At 32.6% G+C, this 17,600-nt stretch overlaps 3 protein-coding genes across 6 annotated transcripts; all 3 read right to left on the bottom strand.

Moving 5' to 3' along the window:
* Positions 1-1,298: 1,298 nt before the first annotated feature.
* LOC106126023 (zinc finger protein 501) lies at positions 1,299-5,983 on the bottom strand. 3 transcript variants are annotated; one of them, XM_013323471.1, is made up of 6 exons: positions 5,707-5,983; positions 4,722-4,973; positions 4,194-4,295; positions 3,771-3,866; positions 3,128-3,272; positions 1,299-2,612 (listed from the first exon to the last, which is right to left on the bottom strand). In XM_013323471.1, the coding sequence occupies exons 1-6, from the start codon at positions 5,854-5,856 to the stop codon at positions 2,323-2,325; spliced, it is 1,035 nt and encodes a 344-aa protein (XP_013178925.1). In that variant the 5' UTR covers positions 5,857-5,983; the 3' UTR covers positions 1,299-2,322. The 3 variants fall into 3 exon arrangements, with proteins under 3 accessions (XP_013178925.1, XP_013178926.1, XP_013178927.1); XM_013323472.1 differs by having other exon boundaries at positions 4,722-4,989; positions 5,707-5,829; XM_013323473.1 differs by lacking the exon at positions 5,707-5,983 and adding an exon at positions 5,423-5,577.
* A 711-nt stretch (positions 5,984-6,694) lies between these two features.
* On the bottom strand, positions 6,695-9,684 carry LOC106126022 (uncharacterized). Of its 2 annotated transcripts, XM_013323470.1 has the most exons (10): positions 9,604-9,684; positions 9,287-9,363; positions 9,013-9,087; positions 8,717-8,815; positions 8,329-8,427; positions 7,981-8,125; positions 7,703-7,794; positions 7,100-7,632; positions 6,953-7,014; positions 6,695-6,878 (listed from the first exon to the last, which is right to left on the bottom strand). In XM_013323470.1, exons 2-10 carry the CDS (start codon positions 9,356-9,358, stop codon positions 6,811-6,813), a joined length of 1,245 nt encoding a protein of 414 aa, XP_013178924.1. In that variant the 5' UTR covers positions 9,359-9,363; positions 9,604-9,684; the 3' UTR covers positions 6,695-6,810.
* A 1,091-nt stretch (positions 9,685-10,775) lies between these two features.
* LOC106126021 (zinc finger protein 2 homolog) lies at positions 10,776-17,346 on the bottom strand. Its single transcript, XM_013323469.1, has 12 exons — positions 16,937-17,346; positions 16,610-16,744; positions 15,991-16,455; positions 15,490-15,620; positions 14,964-15,038; positions 14,340-14,472; positions 13,750-13,868; positions 13,169-13,262; positions 12,740-12,883; positions 12,098-12,199; positions 11,442-11,537; positions 10,776-10,945 (listed from the first exon to the last, which is right to left on the bottom strand). Exons 1-12 carry the CDS (start codon positions 17,042-17,044, stop codon positions 10,805-10,807), a joined length of 1,743 nt encoding a protein of 580 aa, XP_013178923.1. The 5' UTR covers positions 17,045-17,346; the 3' UTR covers positions 10,776-10,804.
* Positions 17,347-17,600: the final 254 nt, after the last annotated feature.

Genomic DNA, 17,600 nt, shown 5'->3' with positions numbered 1-17,600 from the left:
ACCTTTTATTTTACACTTTTCAAACGCACAATGTTTTAAAGTTCGTTTTTTTTCCTTATAGTACAGATATAACGGTTACCTTGAATTATTTATTATTAATTTACAATAGAAATCGAATGATACATCGGTTATAGCGACCAAGCGAATAAACTATACGTCTGTTACGACTAAATATTGCCTGTCCTTTCGAAGTCGCTATACCTGATTTCGACTGTTTTACATACATTGAGTTTAATAAAATCTTTCTATTTCTTCTAGTTTTACCTTTTTATAGTTACCATTAACGTACCATATAATTCACAACACTATTTTGCCTTGCTCGCCATCTTATATTCGCCGATATTTTAATAATCGCATGACATCCATATAAATGAATTTAATATTAGCAGTAAATTATTATGTAAGCAATAACTCGTGTTAGTGATAACGCTATTTAGAAATAATATAGTCTGTATTTTTCTCCTTGATATATTTCTAACCTATAATTTGATATTTTGGCGCGAAATGTGCAATAATTATTACGTAATCCAAAAGCAATATGTAAACACATCATTAATTTATATTTTTATATAATAAAAGTAATTATTTCTAAGTATTTATTTATATATAATTTGTGATTTCAAAATGTGTTGTGTTAATTAGGTGTAAATTTTTCTAGACAAATCTAGTCTGAATGGATTATGTATAAATTGGATGGTTGTAGAAATCGCGAATTTCTTTCGACAAAATGTTTCTTGTAAGTAGAGAATAAACGAGTTTATTACAAAATATATCGTGGTTTAATTAAAAATCGACTAAATGTACAAAAACAAGCCGTTATATAAGTTTAAAACTTACTAAAAATGTAAGCGTTCTTTGTGAATTACAAATCAGGAAGGTGTTAGACTCCAGCAACATTTGTTGCACGAATGTCTCCCGTCTGCAGCAATTCCACGAGCACACAGAAGACGCCTCAAGTGCGAAGCTATGCCAACTACAGTCTGATGAGAGTGTCCGGAACTCACTCATCAGACTGTAGTATTGTACGTACGGCCTAATTTTACTCTTATTCTTCTCGGCATTTTCCTAAGGAAAGGATGGGAAGGGGAAGTGGATTTGACGGACGGGACGCATAAGGGGAAATATTCTTTCTATGCCTTTCCTGTCAATTAAAGATATGGATGGGGGTCGCTTCGCTACTTGAACGAATTTAGGTAAGCTCTTCCTCGTTTGCCATCTTTTAATATCAAAAAGGATGGTTTCTTTAAATAAAAAACACTTTTTTATAAATATTGTTATATATTTTGCATGTACACTAAAGACCTTTATCTTTTAAAATAAACGCAAAACAATTCATTTTTAAAAATTAAAACTATTTTACAAAATCTACTGACTTACAGACTTTCAGAGTTTTTTTTGTAATTTTTCTATAAATAATTGAAAATTAACAAGGTTTTTATACTTAAAAAAAACCCGACTATATCCTAACCATAGGTTTCAGAGGCCAATATCCTTGATAATGAGAAGAGATGTTTTAAACAAGTATTTTTGTCTCGGAAACCAAAAATGAAGTAAACAGAGGCAACTCAAAATACAACTTTTATAATATTTTACCATTTTTAGGATAATTGCATTATAAAGTAATATAAAGGGATAGCAAAATTTCTAGGTATGTGAGAAAAAATGTTTTAGCACAAATATTTTTTAATTTAATAGTTTTTCGAGTATAAATTGAGTTATTTGGCTAAAAGTTAGAATTGGAATCCAATATTCTACTAAAAATATAGTCAACCTGGATTAGCGAGAAACTCATGTTATAGAGAATCTTTTATAAGCGAGAAAAATCCTGTGGTTCATTGTACTCTAGTTTCTCTATATCTTTCTATTTAGACTTACTATAATATAATTAATCCTTTTAACTGCATTAATGACAAATTAACATATGTTTTATACAAGAATTTTCAGCAATTTTAAAAAGTTTCTAAATTCTTCACTTTTAAATTAAAAGAGCAACGTAAGTGTCCCTTACAAAAATTTATGAACCTTCAATACTAACTGTATCCCGCGACTTCGTCTGCGCGGAATTAAAAGCACTTGTGCCTTTCATCAAATCCCGTTAAGCCATTCCGAAGATACTTTGAATCATCCATCTAAACATTCGCATTTATAATATTAGTAATATTTGAATGTATTTTAATCCAAATTTCCATTATAAAGGTTCTTTAGGAGTTCCATACTTCGAAAGGAACAAACGGAATCAATAAGATGACTTTGTTTTCCTGTCTGTAGACCATTTATATCATAGTAATCACAATAAACACTACAAAAACCCATAAATAATATTCACAATTCAACTTCGTAAACCTCTTCATACAACTCTTCGGGTTTTTCCAATTTATACAGATTATTTTCTGGATTTTCAACAATTTCTTCATGATACAAATTATCTTGGAACACCTCGTGGAACACTTCACCGTCTTGGAAATAGAAATGCGCCATTTGTTCCTGATTGCCTTCCACAAGGACATCACCTTCTTCATATTCAATTATTTCAGCTTTAATTTCAGGCTGCAATTCTATCTTTATTTCCTGTTGGTATGTATCTACATCTTGTGCTTGGATTATCTTCATTTCTGGAAATAAAAGTTTAACATAAATTAAGCAGTTGACTTGTAATCCCGTGATGTATGAATGTGTTACATTTACATATGTACATTTATCATATGTTGTTACGGTGAAGGAAAACATCGTGATGCTGCACATATCTGACAAAATCAAACATATGTGTCAAGTCTTGCACTGGACCAGCATTCACTATCACATACTCTCACTTATATACTCCAAGACCCTCAGTGGGGACATATAGAGCTGTGATCAAATGACTGTGTTCTTCCAGACTATGTTTTACATCTAAGCAAAATTTCTGTGAGATCCATGCAGCCTTGAATTTCTAAGAAAAATGCATACAATCGCATTTATAATATTAATAAAATATGAATGTTTTGATGCATGGATGTTAGAAGGTATTATCCAGAACGGCTCCATGGATTTTGCTGAAAGGCACAGAACATAGTCTGAAAGAACACATAGGCTGGTAATTTTTTTTAATACCTCACAGACAGTCTCGGGCGACAGCTAGTATACATACCTCTGGATTTGTTCCGCCTATTCTTACTCTTGTATGGAGCTGGCATCTTCAGATGTACTGTCTTGACGTGCAACTTCATTGAGTTTGATTGTGTGAATGTTTTCTTGCAGTGGGGGCACATGTAAGGTTTTATACCGGTGTGGACCTGGAATTAACAATTATTTAGTTAGTAATTTTATGAACTGAGGGTACTTTAAAAAAATGTGTTGTCATATTGAGTAATCTAACCTACAATGTTACTAATATAATAAATCCAAATATTTGGATGGAAGGGTGAATGTGAGAAGGTATTTCCGGAATGACTGAACAGATCTCAAAGAAATTTGACACAGATGTAGAACATAATGTGAAAGAACACATAGGATACTTAAGTATTTTTGAATAGCATGCAGACAGAGTCGAGGGCGACAACTAGTGTATTTTAAAAAAATTGTCGCCCGCGACTCCGCCTGCACAGAATAAAATAAAATAATTAGTAGCCTTATTGTTCTTCCAGACTATGTTCTACATCTATGCCTTTTATCGAGATCCATGCAGACATTCTGGTGATATCTTGTAACCAACATACATCCAGACATTTGCATTTATATTAGTAAGAAGAAAAAGTAGTAGATTATACTAGTATGTATATCTTGTTACTTACCCGATCATGTCTGAGAAGCGCTGCCTTGTTGCTGAAGGCTTTTGGACAGCTGGTACATTTGTAAGGCCTCTCTCCAGTATGTGTTCGCAAGTGGATCTGAAAACGAAATTGTTAGATTTATCAGTACTGAAAAAAACAATTTTCACATTTATCTTTTATGCAAAACTACAGGACGCCCGCGACTTCGTCCGCGCAGACTAAAAAAACAAATTAGTAGTCTATGTGTTCTTCCAGACTATGTTCTACATATATCTGCCTAATTTCATCGCTATCCGTTCAGTCATTCTGGAGATATCTTCAAACAAACATCCATCCATCGAACCATGTAAACATTTATAATATTAGTAAGAAGATTGAACTTGTTGTCAAAATTGTCAAAATCAATTTGAATCTTCAAGAATAATTTATAATTTAAGATTTTACCTGTAGGAAGAGCGGCATTGTGAATGTCTTGGGACACTCTGTGCAGTGATATGGCCTCTCTCCGGTGTGGACGCGCTGATGGTAACGTAACGCTGCGTTGGACTGGAACAAAAAGTTACATAGTTACTTTAACATGTGTATAAGGCACTTCATATACAAGAATATTATAAACACAACATTCGCAGCACAGGCATGGCAACTACATGTCAACTGTATAGATTTACTCCACCATCTTGTAAATCGCACCAGCTTATGATTTTAACCGCTTTAACAATGACAGATAGATATGAAGACGATGCGCTGTATACAAATCTTTATAACATTGGATTGAGTAAGTTGCTTTGCAACAATATCATCAGGTTTTAATTTATGTTGTTTTGTGTACAAAGGGTCTTACTGAGTCTAATTAATTATAACCATAAACGAGAAGAACGGGTTGCCCACATCAGTGATTCTCGATAATTTGTTGGGGCTTTCAAGACTGCAGTAAACAGGAGCTTACTGATCTGGTATTTATTTAACACTTACCGCATATCTCTTCCCGCAAACTTCACAGACAACATTCTTTGAGTTGAAGTAATCTTTCACAACATTTTTCTTCTGACGCTTCTCTTTCTCCCGTCTCACTTCTCTATCTCTTTTCACTAGTTCTCTCTCTTGTTTCACTTCATTCCAATCAACATCGTCAATATCACTCTCTTCCTTGTCTTGTATTTCGGGCAAGGTGTGGATACGCTGGTGGATGACACAAGCCTTCTCCGTAGGGAAGACCTTTTCGCACTGCAATGTAGAGCAACTGGTAAAGATTAATTTTATCCTATACATTTTGTTAGAAAGCATGTAACTCAGACAGACAGGACTTTCCTTTGGCATATTCCTGATCTTCCTGCTTTTTTCACATTAATATAGCATCTACGCATCTAATTACGCATGTATGCCGTAAGTGATAAGTAATTGAGCAATTTTGTACTGACAAGTTAGCTAGGTTGATCATTAGGTATAACAAAACATTTTTAGACAATTGTAAAGTACTTTTATTTAAAGTTAAACATATTTTCATCGGAATTGTTACATTTTCCAGGATATAGAAAGAAAATTAATATATATAGATGTTATAAAATGTTAGTTTTCGTATATTTCTTTGTTACGAATTTTACCGATAAATTTTCATCTTTATATTTCCTGTGTAGATTTTTACATAACCTACCAAGTTTTACATATAAACTTACGCTTTTCATTACTAATTTCCTAAAATAGGTACACTTTTAAAATTGAAATAAAAAGCACACTCGAAACAAAAGACGTATCTTTAAAAAGTTCTAAAATTATGCATCATCTAATATAGTTAATTGGTTTTAAACATAAATGTATTTGTATATTTCTTATTTACATTATCAAAGCGCGTAATTTTAGCACAGCTATCACAAAAATTCAACTTTAGCACAGACTAACGATTTATAGTAGACTATTGAAAGGATCCAACATAGTTATCTGTATTTCCACTATAACTTACTGTTGCGCAGGAGAATTCTTCATGTTTCTCGACGTCTAATTTTTGATTATGCTCCTTTTCCAAATGTTCTTTTAACGCGTCTTCAGTCGGGAAAGTATCCCCACATTCACAGATAATATAATGTATGCTTACAAATGAGCAATAGAACATTTTTATTTAAGGGTTTATATAAAGGCACAGATTACTAAGTTATTCGCCTTTTGCTATCTGATATGAAATGATCTTATTTTTCTATGCAATATAATGAACCGCCATGACAGTATCTGTGGACAGGACGTGCGTTGTATAACGCCTGGTGATGTCACTATGGAATAAATTAAATTAATCGATTCTCTAAATAATCGATTCGGTAAACAAGAATTAATTGACATCTATTTTCGTAAGTAATTATAATAAGGTTGAAAACAAAAAAATCAAAATACAATTTATTTCGTGAAGTCCGAATACAATTTTATTCTTTCTCACGTAAGAAATAATCAAGCATCGTGTTTTTCAAACATAGCTTTATCCTAGTGCTGTGAAAAATTTGATGTATGACATGTTGTGTCAATCATTATGCCATTTACTGACTTCTAATTTTAAGTTAAATAAAGCCTAAATAAATGGATATTGTCTTTTAATATATCAATTTATTTAACTTAAAATTAGAAGTAAGTAAATGGCATAATGATTGACACAACATGTCAATATTTATTCAAAGTAGGTTAACTGAAAATCGATTTTTTAATCAAAATCGATTTTCAGTAGTCAAAAATATCTTTTTAGACAAAGGAAATTCGATTTATTTTAAGTCTTTACAGAACAAAGAATGTAAGTTACAAGTAAATTGCAAATGCGAAATATTGGCCGTACAACAAGTACGAATCGTAATAGCTACTTTACGTCGGCCAATAGTTTGAATATTGCTGAGAAATGTAGTTAGGAAAAGTATATGGTTTAAATAAAAGAAAAACTAGGTTAAATATATTTTATTTAACGATAAGTTTTCGAAGCATACATATACAGATATGTTTCAAGGTAACGTCGTGAAGAGACATTATCTTTTCTAAATCGGCTTAAAATTACGTTTATAAAAACTTAACTACATGGCACATTGTACTTAGGTTAATTTTTAATATGATCGCAAGTTAAAAGGTAAATAGGTTGTGGCGCTAACACGTAGACAGGTGGAACTGAAAATAAATTAAATAAGATTTTATACTCTTTTAATAAATTAAATACGCAAAAACATTGTTATATATCTTACCACAAGCCGCGATATTCGATTTAAAGTTTTCTAAAGAGTTACTATGTCCGCCATTGTTGCAACTGAAATTAAAAAAAAAATAAGGTAAAAGTTCAGCTACAAAGTTCCTGTACGACTTAGTTGCATTAAAAAAATAGTAATGCTTACCATTGATTTCCTAAGCTAACATTGTTTAATGACTTTGACAATGAACATGCAGAAACTGCTGTATTCTGCAGATCCGCCATAGAACAAGCCTGTCGTAATTTCGCTACTAATTTATGCTGTATCGTTTTATTACTATTTAATGTACAATTATTATTATCAACTTCCGTATCTTCTACAAGTATCTGTGGCATATTTCCTTGTTGTCTATCATTATTTAATCTGTTGTGACAGTTGCAGTTGACATTTCCAATGTTGCCAGTAGATAAATAATCTACTGTTTGAGTAGGAATTGTTGGTAATGTAGAATGTTTGTTGCCAAGTGTACGATGTATGTTAGGGTCTGATGGGAATTTGTCAATTGATTGTAAATTTCTTTTGCTTCTATTCATCATTGAGAGTTGATATTGACCTCTCCTACTTGTAGTTGGAGATATATTAGGAGATCTCTCAGGAGATGTGTACGCGGAAGTGCATTTAGAAGTTCTTCTAATCGTATCTTTTATTTCGTATTCTGTTGCTATCGCTTCGAATACCTGAAATTAAATCATAATTATAAGCTACATATTGAAATCTATAGAATAGTTACGACTAGTTTTATTTTACCTGTTCAGCTACCAAATTCCTTGAATACGGAGAATCCTTAGATGGTAAATTCTCTCTGCATAAAGCGCAACGCTCTAATCTGCTCCAACAGGCTGAAATATTAAATTTATCATGTAAATAGTTATGTATTTCCATGTGAGATCTTACAATTTAATTGTCTGTTTAACTGTACTTTGTATTACTCTTGGATAAAATAGATTGTCAAACTATTGGTGTCTGTCTGAAAATAAAACTAACAATAACACACTTATATGTGTTACGATGGTGAAAACACTCACCTTCACAATATAAATGTGATCTTGCGCATGTCAATGCTTTAGTGGCGGTGGCTGCGCACACGCAGCACGATAGAGCCTTCAGGACTCCGGCTAGTGCACGTCGCGACTTCTCCCCACGGGAACCTCCTCCACAACTCCAGAGTAACTGGAATGCTTTTTATTTATAGTTTATCTGAGTACTAAGTAGCAAACCACTTATAACTCACTGTGTGGTTTACACGGTACATTATCTCATAGAATTTTACATTTTAAATCAGACATACATTGATTGACTAGAACCAAATCCTAAAGTTGGTAATCTCTTTAATCATAATGTTGCCAGGATGTAAAACAGTTAATACTACTAACCTCTGGATCATCATTTGGATCTACGCCGCAGTTCCACACTAGAAGTGTGACGCCACCTCCAGTACCATCCCCTCTGATTAAACCTGCTACTTGACCAACCTGTTAACCAATCAACCACTATTCGTATTAAGGAATTTCGATCCACTTACCGTGGGTTTCCGAGACCAAAATCCACGTTTAAAACATATGGTCAACCTTGTCTCATCAAACATATCTCATAATCTTTTTCAAGGTTGGGGGAAAATCACGAGTTTAATGACATCTCACTCTACAAAAGACGACTAGCTTTTGACAGTGGAATTGACTACTTACGAATCTACATAAAAACCACAAACAATATAACTTACACGTAACAAATAATTTAAAAAACTTAGTTTAAAAATCTTACCGGCATTCCTAATAAATCCTTTCCATCAGCTTGTAACAAGCAGTCACCGGCTCTCAATCCTGCTAAGTCTGCTCTCGCTCCACGAGTCACTTCACGAACCTATAAAAAAAATTGTCACTGGCAACTAAACTTTGTTTAAGATTTAAAAATGTAAAATGCACATCACTACGACAGAACGCTTCCGTGCTCACTAGCGCCACGCTTAAAGCATATTTCTCTTGTAGTAATACACAGTTCTTTACTTTTACTTTAGCTATAACTCTATTTGAAATTTATTTAGATAAAAAGTAACTCACCCAAGGGTATGGATCCCAAAGGGTCCTAGTCAATCTAAATCCGAGACCCTCGCCCTCGTCTTCTGGTAGGTTCAGCTGGAAATTATAATCACAACGAGACTTTATTAAGAGAAAATAAATGCTGCCTGATAAACTTTTAATTGCCTTTCCAATTAGAAAGCGCATTTAGAAGCTACACATATTTAAATTACGACTAGTTAAAGATAGAGTTAAATTAGCTATTATACCATAGACATAATTTTAGTAATTAAAAAGAAGTCTTTGCATAACATACAACAACAATTCTGACGCCCGCAGGTCTCTGTTCATCCCCACTGCTGCATGCCTCCGTTAAACACGCGTCCATATTCACTGCATACAAAACCATAATAAATAAATAATTATAATATCTATACTTGTTATAATATGACCTTTTTTGACAATTGCAATAAAAAATGACATCATAAAACTATAAAGTGTCATCTGTTTTAATCATAGACAATAATTATGACGTAAGAATGGGCGGGAAAGTTAACTTTTTAAATTGTAAAAGTTTTTATGCGAATAATTTATTTGTATTTCTGATATTTATTCAATTAAATGTAAACTTACCGCAATTTTATCCAATTCTGTTTTAAAAATAAACAAATTAAATGAAACACGAACACAGTTTGAAATGGAGCTTTATGTTAAACTCACTTAATCGAACTGTTGCTTTCAATATTGCAAAGTTATCGTAACTTTATAATAGTGAAGTCATTACATATCGATAAAGATTAATTAAAAAAAAAAAGCAGTAGATGTCACTTTTAGAATTAGGTTATGTTAGAATTTAGAATTTTCTAAACTTCTTTTAAATGTATAAAATAGGCATAAAAGGAAGTATTTTCAATATCTACGTCAGTATAGCCTATTATTAAATTGAATTATTTACTTATTACGATTAATTTTAAATCCAGTATCGTTTAAAAACACACGACATTTATTCCATGTTTTAATAATATCGATATTTGTTAATATTATCGATATATGTACATCACTAATGCAAACATGTTAGCCTCTATTCTCACGGTCGGTGCGACCTACAACATGTAGGTTGCGTTACAACATCGCCTTTCACAATATACGATGATCTCAAAATTTTATAGATTTTCGAGTAATTTTGATGAATTTATTTAGCATGGTCCCAAGTTCAAGGTTAAAAATGTTATTGCTACTTTTGTTAGTTATACAGGGAAAGAGAATTAAATTATTATTTGTAAATCAAATTTAAGAATTTGGTCACTCTTTATAACGACAAAAATTGTTCTTTATGTAGAGTTTAAACTGTATTTAAAGTATAATGAGTAAAATAAACCATTTTTTATTATAAAATAAATATAAGCAGCTTTATTTGTATGTATTATTATGTATAACACGACCTTTGAAGGAAAATCCATTTAAAACAATTTCATTTCAAGACCTTTTAAACAATGTCAGGATGTGAAATTTTACTTAAATCTGAATATTTTTGTATGAGAAAACTATACGATTAAATATTTTCTTTACAAACAAAAGTTTGAGGATGAGATGGAAAACAAAAATTTCATACAACTTTCTAAAAAATTTATTTGCCGAATATAATATAACGCCATCTTACACAATTCGAAGGTACTAAAGAACATCTGTTGCCAACAATACTACAAAACATGGCGCTTTTTTAGAAAAAGGTTTTCAAAGATCTTAAGTTAAAAACCTTTTAATACTTAACTCCAAGGATAATAATAGAGAAAAAAAAACACAGATCAGTACATAAATAATTTATTAAACAAATTTAGATATTCTTCTTCCGTCTATTCCTGTATGGGTCGGGCATTTTCAAATGTACCGTGTTGACGTGCAGTTTCATAGAGTTTGACTGCGTGAAGGTTTTCCCGCAGTGAGGGCAAATGTAAGGCTTCACTCCTGTGTGCACCTGACATAAAAAACCTTGCTAATATTATAAATGCGAATGTTTATATGTATGTTTGTTAGAATGTATCTTCAGAACTACTCAAAAATGAAATTTGACATAGTCCGGAAGAAGATAAACGCTAATTATTAAGTTTTTATTTAATACCGCGCTTAAACAGACAACAGCTTATCTTTAATATAGTTACATTGACCTGTACTATACTAGACAGGCTATAGGCTGTTGTATCTTGTGCTTATTTGATTATCGCCATTTTGGCGCTGACGGCAGCGGTGAAGTTCTACAGAACTAATAAGATATATGGGGTGATTTAATATTTGTATTTATAATAGATTATATTAGATTATATTAGATTTATTTTATCTTAATAATTTTAAATAAAGTCTATAAATATTAGAAAAGGAACGTGGAAAATTATATTTTAAATACATATGATGTCAAAAAAATGTGTTAAAAATTAATAAAATGTTATTTTTTATAGAAAAATGATTCTTCTCACCCGGTCGTGTCTGTTGAGAGCGGCTTTATGTTTGAATGCTTTAGGACAATGAGGACATTTGTACGGACACTCTCCTGTGTGGATACGCATGTGAATCTGAACGAAAATAGAAAATATTACTAATATTATAAATGTGATTGTTTAGATGTATGTTTATTAGAAGATGTCTCCAGAATGTCTGCACGGATCTCGATGAAATTAAACATATATATAGAACATAGTCTGGAAGAACACGTAAACTACTTATTAAGTTTTTATTTTAATTCTTCGCGGACGGACTCGCTTGTGACACTCTACACTCTACTATACAACATGACTTATTCTTTCGTTGAAATCGGTTCAAGCTATATAACTTGCAAACTCTTGCGACTAAGCTAAACAACTTTGGATATAGCTAAGTTGGGTTAAATCGTCGTATTTTCGAACAAGGACTCTGTGGCACTTTGTTGCGCACATAATTTCGGGACAAACTGTATAATATTACGAACTTATCAATCTCTATTTTTATAATATTGCTGTTTTGTCATATTAAAGACATTTACATAAACATGGAAAATAACAAGAATGGTCTGACATTGTCAGGGGGGGCGCTAGTGTGCTGCGTATACTTTCACTCGCCTGAAAAACTTAAATTAGTAGTCAGTTTATAAGCTCACCGTCAATTGCTGCTGCAAACCAAACTTCTTCGGGCACTGAGAACATTGGTAAGGTTTCTCTCCTGTGTGGATCCTTTGATGATATGTCAAGATAGCTTTAGACTGAAAACAAACAAAAATATATAAAATATGAAATAAATTCTTACTAATATTATAAATGCGAATATTTAGATGGATGGATGTTTGAAATTATCTTCAGAACCTCTGAACAGATCTTGATGAAATTTGTCATACATATAGAACATAGTCTGGAAGAACACATAAGATTACTAATTAAGTTTTTTTTAATTCCGCGCAGACCTAAGCGCGGGCGACAGCTAGTAAGGTAAAGATATGTTTGAGTCGGTATCTTTGGGTGAAAGAGCATTCAAACAGTCGGTCAATCTTTAGAAGAAACATTTTTAAATTGATGTGTTTTAACACGTCATTCCGTTGACTAGACCCTTGCCTGTATTTAAGCGTCGCGTAGGGCACTTTTGACCTCATAAAGTTATTTATATCTGCGGAACCCAACTCCTGATTGGACTCTAAACTAGAACATTCAACATTACGCATCTATTTCAAGCATAAAGTTTTTTTAGTGTTTTTTTCTATTTCTAATATGTCGTTTATCGTGTTTGTGTATGATTGAGGTGTACTCACGACACACTTCTTGCCGCAGAGCTCACAGACAGCGCACTCAGAGACGTGTTTGAGTGTGGGCTTGTTGTGGCGCAGTTTGACGCCGAGGTGAACGCGCTGGTAGTGCGTCGCCTGAGAGCGCGCTGTCGCGAACGTGCGCGGACACTGCAGAGTCACGGATGTACGTTTTTATCTGATATGTTGGTGGATTTATAGGGTTTCGACACCTATTCATGATTTTATTTAACGGGGTTTTAAGATTTTAGAGTTGCTTGACTACAATTTTAGGGGTTGGACCCAAGTTAGGGGATTTATGCACGTAATGCAATAACTTGACTTCGCTAATCAAAATTCGTTTTTAATAACACATATCAAAAAAGTTTTTTATACACAAATATACTTTAAAAAGTATAACGACAAATCGGAACATCCTGTATAAATAATACTTACATCTTGACATGGGACGATTTCCTTTTGATGTACCTTTATATGGTCATTGAAGTTTTCAATTGTATCCAAACCCAGAGCACAATATGGACACCATCTGCAAATATTTACCTAGGAATCTCAACAAAAATAACTAAAAATAAAAAATGGTCGCAACAAAATTTTAAAACGAATACAAAAATGAATAACAAACATTTTAAAGCATACTATTATTTGGATTTATTTCAAATTCCGACAAAATATCAATTACTCTTCTTCTCAGACTTAAATATGCCACTTCATATTCAAAGCAACGTAAATCTTTAAATATAATATTATTACGTCGCGTTTACACATTGCATCGTCGACACATATCGTCTATTCGGTCCTACATCTTGAGAATCGTAGCGACTATTCTCTTTAACGATCTTGACAATTAGGGTGCGAGCGACTGTTATCGGCCACTAAAGAAAAAATGTCGACACCTCCTCTACCTCTATGACATTGTATTAAGTCTTTGCGACTAAAATCTCTGGGTTTCGAAGATTGACGTTACCTTGTGTAGGAAGGTGCTTTTAAATGCTGCAACGTAAACCTAATCTTACCTTAATTCAGTATCACATGAACCATTCTTAGCAACATCTAAATGAATCTTCAACGCGTCTAAATTAAAAAACTCAGCGGAACATTTCTCACAGTGGGATACAACTTTTGTTTCTTGATCCTAAACGAAAACAGTATAATTCTAATTATTAAAACTAAACGAGCATACAACTACATAAATTCGCCAAAATAGCGAAGTGACCATTACCCATAGAAAGTTACAGATACACTGTCTTACATTAACCGACACGGGAGGGGATGCATATAAGGAGTATATTTTCTTCTGAAATATTCCTTTCTCCTTCCTGTCCCTGCTTTATAAAAAAATATTGGGCAGGGTAACTAGGCGAGACGAGTCCTCTAAAATGCTCTCATCAGACTATACGCGGAATTACTTCCATTTGAGACGTGTCCTCTGTGTGGTCGTGTCATTTCATTGGTCGAATTTTTGACTCTACTACTTTTAAATCACTTTTGATAAAGAAAGAATGGGAATTTAGTGGATTTGACAAGGTGAAATATTCTGTTTGTATATGTCCCCTCCCCTGTCTGTGAAATGTACAGTCAGGTATATTGTCGGTGTGATGAGTACCTGTTCGTCTCTATGCGCGCGTCGTTTATGCATCTTAAGTCCATGTTCCCCAATGAATGACTCCCCACAAATGTCACACGAGCTGTTTGAAGGATGTTGTAACCTCATGTGCGTCAGGTGACTTGTAGATTTACTAAAATATAGTGATTTTTAATTAAAAAGTGTTTATGGTAGAAATATTTTAGTATCACAAGAGAATATAGTCTGTCTGGTACTGTCGACCGCGTTTCCGTCCGCAAGGAATTAAAAATAGTAGTCTATAAGTCCTTCCAGACTATGTTCTACATCTATGACAAATTTCATAGAGATCCGTTGAGTTGTTCTAGAAAGCTAATAACAAACATCCATCTAAACATTCACATTTATATATATATATAGTGGTGTTAGTTACAGTATTTATAACTCAAGAACGGCTTTACCGATATGACTGAAAATTGGTGACAAGGTAGCTTAGAGCCAGGAGACGGACATAGGATACTATTTATTCTTTTTTTTTTCGAATTTATGCCTTGAAGAGCTGCTTTTTATTTAACTTATCTATATATTAAGTTTTTTTATATATCCACGCGGACGGAGCCGCGGGCGGCAGCTAGTATTAGTATAAGATTAAGTAAAAATACTTACACAAAGGAAGCTCCACATATTTTGCAGATAAATGAAAAACCTTTGTGCCAATTTGAATGTTCCTTTGCTTTGTAACTACAAACAAAATTGATTAATTTAACCATTTATCAGTTAATAAATAAATAATATGTTCTTAAATCAAAAATAGTTCTTAAAGCTACAACCATTACTTTGTGTCAAAGCCAGAAAAGAGAAAAGAAAAAAGCAACGATCTTCATATTCCACTGGAGAGGCTATAAACCGTGATATTTGGTTACTTTTTGATTTTCGCCATTTTGGCGCTAACAGCAACAATTAGTAACTATGGAAACTTGAACTTATATCGATGGAATTACCGACAATTACTTCAAGAGGTGTATTTAAATCGGAATTAGGCAAAAACTGCCATTTGAAAGCAACAACATTTTCTGCGCTTGTAGAGGTTAATGAAAAGTGTACTGGTAAAATCAAATAGGCACAAAATATCACGCTTTATAGCCTGTCCAGTGGAACAGTTGTCGATGTTCAAAACACACTAGAAACAAACCTTTCACGCGAGACATGTCCGCATATCTTGCAAATGTATTTACGCGCGTGTGAGGAGAGCACGTGCGCGCGCAACAGCCGCGCACTAGGCCGTCGCGCCCGGCACACCTCGCATACAAATTCACCGTTTTTCTTAAATAAAAATCAATTTAAAATACCCATAATAGAATCCGCAACAGTGGTGATTCTCTTTCCTTATGAAAAAAGTTTGGAAAGAGAAAAGTGAATTTGACAGAGGAGGACATGCTAATAAGGGTAATTATTTTAGTTCTCATCCCCTTCCAACTATTCTATAATGGATTAGAAGATATTGATTTAATAGGGCAGGGAAATTATTTATTTCTGATTGTCCCTTCCCCTGTCCATTCACGTTAGGTAACATGTTTACATTTACAGTATCTATAGGTGATCAATTCACTATTTTAGCGAACACAAGTGGCTGTATTTCTCACATAATTATAAAAAAATTGTCTATGTTATATTGGAAATGGATAAAACTCACGGGATCATATTTTGCCATATGATTCCTAAACGTTGATTCAGTTATAAAACCTTTGTAACATTTATCACATTTATAGAATGAATTCAAATAATTCACAGATGTTTTTCTCGATTCAACTTCCTCTATTTGTTCTTGTTTACTTAATACTACAATTTCAACATCCTGTATATCTTCATGTATATCCACTGTATCTGTCACTGTAAAATCCAAATCATCATAATCGAAAACATCCTCTTCCTTCTTAACTATTACGTTTTCAAAATTTATAACTTCATTTATCTTTTTTCTCTTCTCTTTCTTTATTTTCTTTTTACTTTCAACTTTTGTATCAAGTAAAGTTTCTTCGTCAATATTATCCTCTAATTTTATCTGTTCTTCCTTGTTATCTATGGTTAGTGTGTCAGTTTTAGTTATCTGTGAGAAATTTAAATCTTTATTAAACGTGTGTAGATAATTCACGGATATCTGAAACACAGAATCATCTCATTAAATATCAACATGTTTTTTACATACAAGTTTATTAAAAATAAAATAAAAAAATATTTATTCTATTTAGCATTGACTTGGACTTAAGTCCATATAGCCTTTGCCTACTATAAAAAAAAATCAAAGACTTTACCATTCCATGTTCCAGCACAGAGTATTTAAGAAATTCATGACTGCTCAAACATTTCTCTTTAAAGGACACACATTTCTGTAGAAGAGTACTGCAAAAGCTGCATATCTTATGTGGCAGACCATCACATTCTGATATCTGAAATATTAGATAATTTTTAATAAAAAAAAGTAAATTACTGCACTAGCTTGTAAGAGAAGGGTGTATAGTTAAAAAGAGATAAAGAATAAGGGTAATCAAATAATTGAACGAAACAGAAGTTAATTATAAACTAAACGTAGAGAAGAATATTAAATCTCTACATACATGTAGAATTAAAATAGTACAAACCTGTATTCCAGTAAGAATTTCAAATGGTTCCGCCAATTTGTTTTTAAATAAATTAAACAACTTCTTGTCTTTCGACAAACAAATGCGACATACTAATATATCTGCCATGTTAACTAAATACACTGTTTGAGCTATAACTAGGCCATGCCCGGCATTTAACAATAAATAATTTTATATATTTTGTTTACAAATATTTAAATGCACAGAGCAAGGAAATACAGAGACTTGTGTGTTGATATCTCTTGAAGTTACACTACAACAATATGGCGGACAGGTGGAGACCAGGGTTGACAGAATTTTCTGCTTTGTAACGCCTTTTAAAACACAAATCAGTTATTATGTCCTGACATCCCAATTGAGAGTTAATATAAAGCTAAACTCTCTTTAACCGCGATATTACAAATTCATTGTCGTGTCTTGTTTCTTAGTTTTTAATAATTGTAAAAAATAAATATAGTTGGAACGACTTGATTTATCGAAAAAACTATTTGCACCACTAAAATGATATTTAAGGTACATTTTAGTACGTTATTATTTTATGTATTTACCATTACAATTAACTTTAGTTTAAAGATTTAATCTTGATTTCTTGGAAATTTCCTAAAATAAAAGTAAAACGATTGTACAGATTAATAGAAAATTAAAATTATCTGTGGCAATACTG

This window comes from Papilio xuthus, unplaced genomic scaffold (genome assembly GCF_000836235.2).
Source record: "Papilio xuthus unplaced genomic scaffold, Pxut_1.1 DF825355.1, whole genome shotgun sequence".
In the NCBI taxonomy this organism is placed as follows: domain Eukaryota; kingdom Metazoa; phylum Arthropoda; class Insecta; order Lepidoptera; family Papilionidae; genus Papilio; species Papilio xuthus.
Note: the sequence above shows the minus strand (reverse complement) of the source record. Positions and strands in the feature narration are given on the sequence as shown.

Coding starts and splice junctions, on each gene's coding strand:
- LOC106126023 (XM_013323471.1), bottom strand. CDS start 5,856: ATGTTCTATTGCTCATTTGTAAGCATACATTATATTATCTGTGAATGT. Junction 4,974..5,706: donor AAGAATTCTCCTGCGCAACA/GTAAGTTATAGT, acceptor TCTACATTGCAG/TGCGAAAAGGTCTTCCCTAC. Junction 3,273..3,770: donor CGCTTCTCAGACATGATCGG/GTAAGTAACAAG, acceptor TGTTAATTCCAG/GTCCACACCGGTATAAAACC.
- LOC106126021 (XM_013323469.1), bottom strand. CDS start 17,044: ATGGCAGATATATTAGTATGTCGCATTTGTTTGTCGAAAGACAAGAAG. Junction 12,200..12,739: donor TCTGCGGCAAGAAGTGTGTC/GTGAGTACACCT, acceptor GTTTGTTTTCAG/TCTAAAGCTATCTTGACATA. Junction 10,946..11,441: donor CTCTCAACAGACACGACCGG/GTGAGAAGAATC, acceptor TTTTTATGTCAG/GTGCACACAGGAGTGAAGCC.
- LOC106126022 (XM_013323470.1), bottom strand. CDS start 9,358: ATGGACGCGTGTTTAACGGAGGCATGCAGCAGTGGGGATGAACAGAGA. Junction 7,015..7,099: donor GTTAGCTTAGGAAATCAATG/GTAAGCATTACT, acceptor TTTTAATTTCAG/TTGCAACAATGGCGGACATA. Junction 6,879..6,952: donor ATCGAATATCGCGGCTTGTG/GTAAGATATATA, acceptor ATTTATTTTCAG/TTCCACCTGTCTACGTGTTA.